At 51.0% G+C, this 10,155-nt stretch overlaps 1 protein-coding gene across 1 annotated transcript; it reads right to left on the reverse strand.

Moving 5' to 3' along the window:
- Positions 1 to 543: 543 nt before the first annotated feature.
- ADRA2A (adrenoceptor alpha 2A) lies at positions 544 to 4,565 on the reverse strand. The gene has a single exon (XM_067537177.1). It carries the CDS (start codon positions 3,905 to 3,907, stop codon positions 2,570 to 2,572), a length of 1,338 nt encoding a protein of 445 aa, XP_067393278.1. The 5' UTR covers positions 3,908 to 4,565; the 3' UTR covers positions 544 to 2,569.
- Positions 4,566 to 10,155: the final 5,590 nt, after the last annotated feature.

The raw sequence follows: 10,155 nt of genomic DNA on the forward strand, positions 1-10,155 counted from the left end.
ACTTTCAATTTTGAGGCCCCCTAATCCTGCAAACACTTAGGCATGTATTTTGCTTTGCTCACATGAAGTCAATAGGGCTACTCACATGCTTCTAGTTAAGCACTTGCATAAGTGTTTGCAGGATTGGTAATCCTTTTGGGGCAGAGATGGTCTTATGTTTGTACAGGACCTTGCACAATGCTCAATTCTGATTGGTTCCTCTGAGTGTTACTGTGCTACAGATAATAACATCATGTTAAACCAGGGAAAGATGTTCTTTCATCTTTTCTTGACCCTGGATAAAGGTCAAAGTTTACCAGTTTCACTTTTACATACTCAGCCTGCTCCCAAGAGACTCAAAAACAAACAAACCAACCTTTTTGGGGTGGCTGGCTGTTGTCTTTTAAAACATGAAATGCAGTTTGGCTAAACACAAGTTATACGCTCCTGGTCTAATCATTTCTGGTTGCGTTAAATGACAATTATTTAGCACCCTGACTGCTGTTTGGATATACCACACAAATATTTCTACTGAGAGAAAAAAAAGTATTTAGAAGTTAACCAAGCAAATCTCCCAGAGTAACCCTAAATCCTGTTCTTTAAGAAGCACATGAATGCTCTGACCATGGCATCTGAAAAGAAAGCAGCATATCAAGGACTCATTATGTCACTGCGCAATGAACTAAACCATTGTTTAGCATTAGGCATAACAATGCCTTTTGGAAAACACAAGCACCTCTCCTGATAGGCTCCTTAAGATATCAAGACCGCAGTTGATGTCGTTTTGATACTTGTGACATTTTTGAAATTACAGATAAACAGATTATTCGTTCAGGTTTATTTCACATTTGCAAACTTTTTTTCTTTTTTAAATAAAAATCCATTAGAGCAACTTTTTATTTTTAAAGGTAAAAGAAAGCTCTCTTTTTTGTTCACCTCTCAAGTAGTCAGCTTTGAAAACTTATGTGGATGTAAACACTGGTGTCCAACTTCCATAATTCACTGTGGGACCTTGGCAGTTAATCACAAAGTCAAAAGCAAAAGCAAAGAATAAAACACTCTTGGAAAGAAAAAGCTCTCTGTCTCCTTTAAGTCTGTTACTGTACATTTGACAGCTACTGTCTAGTCAAATTCAGTTTACACTGGAGAGATTTAAACAAATGTTTTGTTTTTCTCATAATTTCTGTGACCTGTCAGTGTTTAAATGCAGCTGTTATAATAATGTTAAAAAGGAAAATCTTCTTTGCCATTCACAATAAACTATGGGGAAACCTTTTAACATTCCTTGGGAAGTTTTCCTCATGGCACAAGGATGTTAGATTTGTTGTTTTATATTCTGAAAAATGGTTTATTTCAATATTAACTCTCTTTCCCATTCCATTATTATATTTACACATTTTTTACAAAGTATAATCACACTATAAAATATAGGGGAAACTGTATTTAAATTTCTCCTGCTTTAAAGATTTGTCCTGTATAATATTCAAATCAAAAAGCGACAGTTCACCAGTTTCTACTGAAGATGAAACTAGAAAATTAAAAACTTAAATCTTTTCAGGTTACTCAAAAGGGCAGAATTGCTTTTGTGCATGAAACCCAGTTTTTCATGCAGGAAACCCAGCAAGAATTAATATGTCAAAAATCAATACAAATCAGATAGCATGAGATATGTAACCTTGATATTTACTTTAAAATGTTATCTGTTCACAATCAGGGGTGGGGAAAACAAGTTAGCATTGAACACATTTCCGTGGTGTAAGGTAGCAGGAATATTAGTTTATATTAACCCTGTAAGAACTTGATTGTTCGAGCATCATGTTGCAAGCAAAATGAGCTCATCATTCTCAATCTTTTGGATCATTTCTGATTGCACTGTGAAACTGTTAGTCCTCTTTTTTTTTCCCCCAGTTAGTAGAGCAAGAGAAATGTTATCTTTTCAGCAATACTAAATAGAGAGCACAAAAAGGAAACAATCGGGTACATTTAAAAAAAAAAAAAAACTTCAATATGGTCATGTCTGATCTTACAAGCTTTATAGCCAAAAAATCCAATAGCTCATTGGAAATTTTGGTAATACTATCAAACTGCAGGATTGATAAGATGATCCAATTGTTTTTATGCTTCAAGTTGTCAAGACTATTTAAAGCATTCTTATTTTCAAATCAGACTGCCTTACAAAAATTAAGACAGATCTCAGGGATGGCATACTGTATTTTTACAAGGATTTTAACATTAATTACACATCCAAAAAATAGCTCATCTGGGCCTGTATATTTTCTCTTTGTTGTGGATTTTTTCATTTCATTTAGTTTTTTAAGGAGTCACGCTTATAAATCATGAACCCATCCAAAGCCAAGGCAAGCCAGAAATGATCCACTTTAAACCCAAATGCTGAGGCTGTGTGTTTCGCTTGCTTTCTTTGTGGCTGCTGCTTGGTGTTTTAATAGTTTTATCTCAGTTTCTAAAGGGGTCCCACCTGCAAGTCAGAGGAAACTATCCACTTGCAAACCCAGCCCCAGGGAGCTGTGCATCACCCTCACAGGATAGGGTCTTTAATCACCAGTCATGCTGACAGAGACCAGTTTGTTCATCAAACAATCCTTTTCCTGTCTACCCTACAGAGGATCTTTTTGAAGGCTCTCCTGAAGTCGTGGTTGAAGATGGTGTAGATGACAGGGTTCAGGGAGCTGTTGCAGTAACCAAACCAAAAGAAGAACTTGAAGAGGGTGTCGGGCACAAAGCAGCTCTTGCAGACAGCGGTGAGCGTGTAGGTGAAGAAAAAGGGAAACCAGCATATGACGAAGACCCCGATCACCACCGCCAGCACAAAGGTAAAGCGCTTCTCCCTGTTCTGCCTGCCCCTCCACCGGGACACTTTGGCATTTCTCTCTTCCTCCATCCTCCTGGGCAAGCTGTCCCCAGGTTTGATCTGGCTCAGCTTGGTTTTGCCCTTGCACCTCTGTGGTCTCCCCTGCTTCCTGCACTGGTGGTTCTCCTGGTGCTCAGAAGAGGAAGTCTCCTCCATGTCTATGCCATTGAGCTCCCTCTCTGGCCCTTCTTCCCCTCCTCCTCCCTCCGTCACCTTCTCCCCGTTGAGCTTGGCCGCCGCTGGCAGCTGCTCCTTGTCTGCCAAGCCATTTTGCCTCTTATTGGAGTGCTCCCCTCTCTTGCTGGGGGGCACCCGGGTTCTCCTTTTGGCAATCTGATAGATACGTACATAGACCAGGATCATGATGAGGCAGGGGGCAAAGAAGGAGCCGATGCAGGAGGAGATGATGTACCACTTCTCGTCGTTGATCTTGCACCCCGCTGCCCGCTGGTCGGCCTGCTGCCCGCTCTTCTTCTCGATGGAGATGAGGGGCGGGAACGAGATGACGGCCGAGATGACCCAGACAATGAAGATGATGCACTTGATGCGGCGCGGCGTGCGCTTGAGGTTGTACTCGATGGCCTGGGTGATGGACCAGTAGCGGTCCAGGCTGATGGCGCACAGGTGCACGATGGAGGAGGTGCAGAAGAGCACGTCCAAGGCCAGGTAGATCTCACACCAGACCTTGCCGAAGTACCAGTAGCCCATCACCTCGTTGGCCAGCGAGAAGGGGATGACCAGCGTGGCCACCAGGATGTCGGCTGAGGCCAGGGAGACCAGGAAGAGGTTCTGGGGCGCCTTGAGCGCGCGGCTGGTGAAGACGGCGATGATGACCAGGACGTTCCCGAAGATGGTGAAGACCATGAGCAGTCCAGCCAGGCTGATGAGGGTCAGAGTGGTGTGGAGGGGGTACGGGGTGCTTCCCTTCTGCCCGGAGTCACTCTCATTCAGGCTCCCGTTGCCACCAGGCGGGTAACCCTCCTCCTCCAGCTGCTGCTGGTATTCCATGGACGAGAAGAAGCGCCCCCTCTCCGTGAACGGGTTCTCCAGGTTAAACATCAAAGCCAGCGGTGCGCTCCCCCCGCCAGCACGCCCAGGAACTCCTCGCCCGCTGCGGCTGCACCTGGCAGGTCTGTCCGGCAGCCTCCTGCCCGAGGAGCCGGTGGCAAAGCTTAATTCAATCAGCAGCCGCCGCCTGCAGCGCCCATGACTTCTGGGCTGAGTCGAGCGGCGGCAGCAGCAGGGGGAAGGGCCGAGAGTCTCTGTCCTTTGCGGTGGGTGGCTCCTGGAGAAGCCCCGCGCAGCTGATGCTCCCTCCCCGCCTGGACGGGGCTAGTGCATGGCCAGAAGTTGCTCCAGCAGAGGGCTGGGCGGGCACGGGTGCTGCTCCCCGCCCGCAGCGGTGCACGCCGCCCGGCGGCCGGGAAGGGCTCCGGGTCAGGGCTGGAGCGCGGCGCTGGACAAGGAAGTTCCCCTTACCTGTGCGGAGCGGGCGGGCGGGGCGGGGGCTGGCATCTTCAGCAAGGGGCCGGGGCAGGGGGTTATCCAGGGGCAGCGACCGGCCGATCCCCGCCCGGGTGCCGGCAGGGAAAGCGAGCCCGAGCCGGGCGGTCCCGCGGAGCGGGGTCTACGCGGGGCTGCCTCGGGCGCGGCGCTCGGCTCCCCGGAGCGGCTCGGGCAGTCCGGGCTCGGAGCGGTCGGGGGGTCCGGAGCCGCGTCCTCCTCCGCAGCCGCCGCCCTGCCTCCCTCGCAGCCGAGCGGCCCCGCTTTATAGCCCCGGGATCAATCCGGAGCCGCTCCGCAGCCGGCGTCAGCCTCACGTGGGGAACTGCCCTCCCCGCGCGCACACACACACACACACACACCCATGCCGGGTCACTATCACACACACACACACACCCCTCCCGGCGGGTCACCACACACACACACACACACCCATGCCGGGTCACTATCACACACACACACACACACACACCCCTCCCCGCGCGCACACACACACACACACACCCATGCCGGGTCACTATCACACACATACACACCCCTCCTGGCGGGTCACCACACACACACACACACACACACACCAATGCCGGGTCACCACACACACACACACACACCCATGCCGGGTCACTATCACACACACACACCCCTCCCGGTGGGTCACCACACACACACACACACACACTCATGCCAGGTCACTATCACACACACACACACCCATGCCGGGTCACTATCTCACACACACACACACACCCCTCTCGGGTCACCATTCACAAAACACACACACACACCCTCTCTGGTGACCATACACACAAATGCACCCCTCTCCCTGGTCACCATTTACACATCCCCAGTAACCATTCACACACAACCACACACCTCTGGTCACTATTCACACACACCCCTCCCTGGTCACAATCCACACGCACACTACTTGGTCACCATTCACACACACCCCTCCCTGCTCACCATTCACAGACAGACTCACACACACACTGAGTCTCTGGTCACCATTCACACACACACACAGACACACACACAGTCCTCCCTGGTCACCATTCACTCACACACTCCCCTCCTTAGTCACCACACACACACACATCCCTCCATGGTCATCATTCGCACATACACACACCCCTTCCTGTTCACTATTCATGCACGCACACACACTGGTCACCATTCTCTCTCTCATTCTCACACACACTGAGCTTACGATTCACACTCACAGACATCTCTCCCTTGTCACTATTCACACACACACACACATGCATTGATCTTCTGCTCACCACACACCTTTCCCTCTTGCGCACACACACACACACACACACACACACACCCTCCCTACTCCCTCTCCATTCAGCCCCTGCACAGACCCAGCCGTGTCCCCCTGCCCACCCGCACACACACACACACACACACACACAGGTGACCAGAGGTCCTGGCTTGATAGGGCCTGTCCCGCTATTCAGGGCTTGGTCTTACACAGGCGCCTGTCACCGCCCCGCCCCGCCCCGCCCCGCTTCCTGGCCCCAGACACCTGCTCCCCCGCCCCAGCTCCACACAGTCAGGGACTGAGGAGCGGAGCCCCGCGTGTCTCCTAGGGCCGCCGGCTGACTGACAGCCACGTGGGGGGGGGGGGACAGGCTCTTCTGTCTGTGTGTGGGGTGTGTGTCTGTGCTGGGGTGTGGGGGGGGTGTTGCTTTCCTGTGTGTGTGTGTGTGTGTGTGTGTGTTGCTTTCCTGTGTCTGTGCGGGGGGGGAGGGGTGTGGGGAGTGTTACCCTCCTGGGTGTGTTACTCTCCTGGGTGTGTTGCCCGTCTCTCAGTGGGGGGACAGCAGCAGGCGGGGGCTCTGGCGAGGCTGTGACACCCTCCCGCACGGAGGCGCAATCTCCACCCTTGCCCAGGGCAGCACTCTCCCAAGGAGCCCAGCCCAGCTCCGGCAGGCGTTTCACGCCAAGGCAACCCCAGGCCGGTGCGTTCTGATGACCATTGCTGTGTACAGCAAGGAGCAGGCTAATAAAAAGGGCTTCCCGGGGCCGGCCTCTCGGTCTGCGCATCCCCAGCCCGGTGTGCGCGGCCCGGCTGTGTTATTTAGCCGGCGTGCTTTGCTTGCTGCTGTCAAAGCAGCCTTTGCAATGGGGGGGGATGTGCAGGGAACTGGCAGCATTTCCCAGGTGCTGCCTCATGGCACTAAGTGAACTCACTGCTAGGAACAGCAGGTGTGAGACGCTGCCTGGTTCCCACCACTGCCCCGGGGCTGGGGAGCGAATTTCGCTGCGGAGTCCAGTGCCTGATCCGTGTGAGTTGGGGCCTAATTGTATTTAGATTGCAAACGCCTCAGGGCAGGGCATGGCTCTTTTAGGGTCCAGCTACCCTGCAGCTGGGCGGTGTAATTCCCGGCTCAGCTAGACACACACACACCAGCTCTGCCTGAAAATAGCAATGTGCTGGCAGTAGCATGGGGGGGGGGAGTTTGGACTAGACACCAAGTACAGACCCCTTCCCCACCCACCCTGGGCTACCCACACAGGAGGCCAGCCCACGCCATGACCCCATAGCCACACTCAGATTCTCAACCTGCAGCCCAATCAGCACACAGCTGCAGCCCATGTGACATCTGTAGGACCATCAGGGCCCCCACATGGGGGGCGGGGGAAGGGTACACTTTACCGGGCCTGGCCCAGGCTGCAACCCCTATTATCACAAGGAAAAAAAATGTTCATGGCTCATGGGATTGTATGTATGGGATGAAGGATTGTGGTGTGTGTGTGTGTGTGTGTGTGGGAGGGGGCCCCTGTCACAAGTTTGTTCTGGGCCCAAAAAAATTAGGCTTGAGGACCATATATGCGGCTCACATAACGCATTGTGGCACCACCGGCACAGCTGGAGCAAAGCAAGTGTGGCTGGCTCCCAGAGACAGGAATGAGACACACACACACACACACACACACACACACACACACACACACACACACACACACACACACACACACACACACACACACACACACACACACACACACACACACACACACACACACACACACACACACACACACACACCCCCCCCCCCCCCCCCCCCCCGCTGTAATGTGGCCATACCCTTGCTGTGCCTTTCTGCAGCACCCAGCACAACTTGGCTTGGACTCGGGGGGCTTTTGGGTGCTACGGGAATACGACCAATAGTCATTGTTTCAGTGGCTTCTTCTGGACAGGTTTAATTAACAAGGCAGGTGGAACCAAGCGATGGCGATTCGTTTTAGGCTCCTGTCAGCTGCTTAGCCCAGCAACGTTTGCTTGTGCGGGGGGATGTCAGAGGTGAGATGGGACCAAAACCAGTTTAAAGAGTCAAGAAGGCCCGGGGAATCCTGGGCGAGAGCAACACTCATCCAGACCGTGCAGATGGCCCAGTGAGCGCAGCACACCAGAATGGCCGTACTGGGTCAGCCCGCTGGCCCAGCTGGCCCAGGAGCCTGTCTTCCGACGGTGGCCGCTGGCAGGTGCTTCAGCAGGTGTGAACAGACCAGGGCAGTTCAGCTGGGCTTTGAGAGGACCGAATTGGTGTGTGTTACAGACACCGGATATTGTACCAGGCAGCGTGAGGGTGCAGTGGCACCTACTGGTCACAGTGGCTTATTGCAGGTAAAATTTCTGCGTTTATTTCTTTTTAAGGCTAAATCCCGGCTAGCGGCAAACAGAGGAAACTCCGATTTCTGATTTTTTTTTTTTTTTGGTGCAATGGGGACGTAACAGCTGTCTGCTTTGTGTTTTTGGAGAGCAGGTGCGGAAAACTGAGAAAACTTCCAGCACTAAGAATTTCAGTGAACGGTAGGAGCCAATACGCCTTTGTGGATCCGGGCCTAGAGTCTAACGTTTCTCGTTCGTATGCATGGTTAATATTCAAGAGGGAAGCAATAACGATGAGAACTTAGGCTGCGTTTGTCTTTCTCATTTTGGTGATTAACCAGAGCAATGTTATGACTTTCTCAGCCACCAAAAAAAAAAAAAAAAGCACCATCTGATTATCATTAGTTACACTAATTTAAAGAGCTTAATCATCTCAGCTCAAGGCCCTTTTGTACTAGATGTATGAACATGAACACACACACACATACCGAGGCAGCTTCTGCCTCAAAGAGCTTATCATCTCAATCAGTAAGGAGCGAGAAAGTAAAGCTGGTCCGAACATTGTTAATGACAAAATGTTTCATCAAAAAAGAGTGTTTTACTGAAGCTGAAACAGCTCAGCTTCATGGATCCATGTCAATTGCAACAAAATTTTCAACAGCAGGTTTCTGAAGTCGACAGTGGACTCTTCGGTGCCAAACTTTTGCCATCTGATAACAGCGTGTTTTGACACAATTCCCTTTCACAACAACAGCTGAAAGGTTTAGTTTTCACTCCAATGGGACACCAGATTAGCCGCTTTCTAACTGATGGGGCACTGAAACCCAGAAAGGTTACGTGATTTGCTCACAGTCACATGGGAAATTTGTGCCAGAACAGGGTGTTGGATCCGGAACCCCAATCTAGTCCCTTAGCCACAGGAACGTACAGTTCACATAATGCCATACAATTCCAGGGATGCTATTGCTGGTCCCATTCATGGTTGCACAGGTGTTTGATGTGTTACAGACAAATAAAATGCCTGCCAGAAGAAGCTTAAACACAGCCATAACCCAGGACAGGCTGACAACAACTAAAGGGCGAAGGAAAGAGCCTAGAAGTATATGTTATACATATTCCTTGCTAAGCCCTGTGTTATTTTTTAAATTAATATATTAAAAGGTAGTTATCTATGCATTCACATCATGCTTGCCAGATAGAGGAAGGGGGAGGCTGGTACTGAAACCTTTCCGCACCTTTATTATATATTTATAACACTGTAGCACTTAGGGGCCCAGATGAGTACATAGCTGCATTGTACTAGGCAATGTATAACTACATAGTAAAAGACAGTCCCTACGCCAGGATCTTACAATATCTTTAGCTATGACAGGCAAGAGTTGAGCGAAAGGGAGGGTAAGGGTTAGTCCATTTTACAGATGGGGAAACTGAGCACACAGCGTTTGGAGTTTTTCCCCCCCCAGGTGACTTGGCCGAGGTCACACAGGAAGGCTGGCTGAGATGCTGTGAAGCGTTTCCTGTGAGCCACAACACAGAAGGCACAGCCTGGCGAGGTGGGTGCGACGGTGGCTTTAGGATGTCCCAATTCTGGGCTGCGGCAGAGGCAAAAATCTCCCAGAATGTAAATTAGAGCAAGGCTAGAAACTGCTCTAACTTAGACAGCCTCTCACCGTCGCCTAGGGGCTGTCGTGCACCCCAGAATCTCCAGAGGGCCCAGCCCTATGGTTGCTCTCCTGCCTTCCCTGACATGCGTCTTCCTGGCACAATATGCATAGTAAGGTTTGCCAGTGGGTGGGGAGGGAAAGCAGCATCGGGATGTCTATGTTGGCCCTACACTGCCCTGGCAAACTTTCTCCTGGCCCCGTGCAGCTCATCTAGGATCTAGTGGGGCCCCTCTGGCGTTAGAGCTGTGCTATTAACTCAGTGCATCGTTTTTCTGTTTTCCCTGGAAAGAGCAAACACGACCTCCCAGCATGTCCGGCCCAGCTATGTTGCACAGAGCTGTTGGTCCCCTCATCCAAGTGCACGCCAGTGATTCAGAGCAAGGCACCGGGCCTCCGTCCCTGCCCTTTCTGCTCGTTCATTTCATCCCGGTTCAGATTGATTTAGTGCCGCTCTGCTAGCATGACTGCGTAATGCAGCTTTAATTTAATTGACGCGCTGAATGCGTGGGACAGTGAAT

The sequence above is a fragment of the Emydura macquarii genome, unplaced genomic scaffold (genome assembly GCF_026122565.2).
Source record: "Emydura macquarii macquarii isolate MOO-44397 ecotype Brisbane River unplaced genomic scaffold, CSIRO-AGI_Emac_v2 contig_3692, whole genome shotgun sequence".
Taxonomy (NCBI): domain Eukaryota; kingdom Metazoa; phylum Chordata; order Testudines; family Chelidae; genus Emydura; species Emydura macquarii.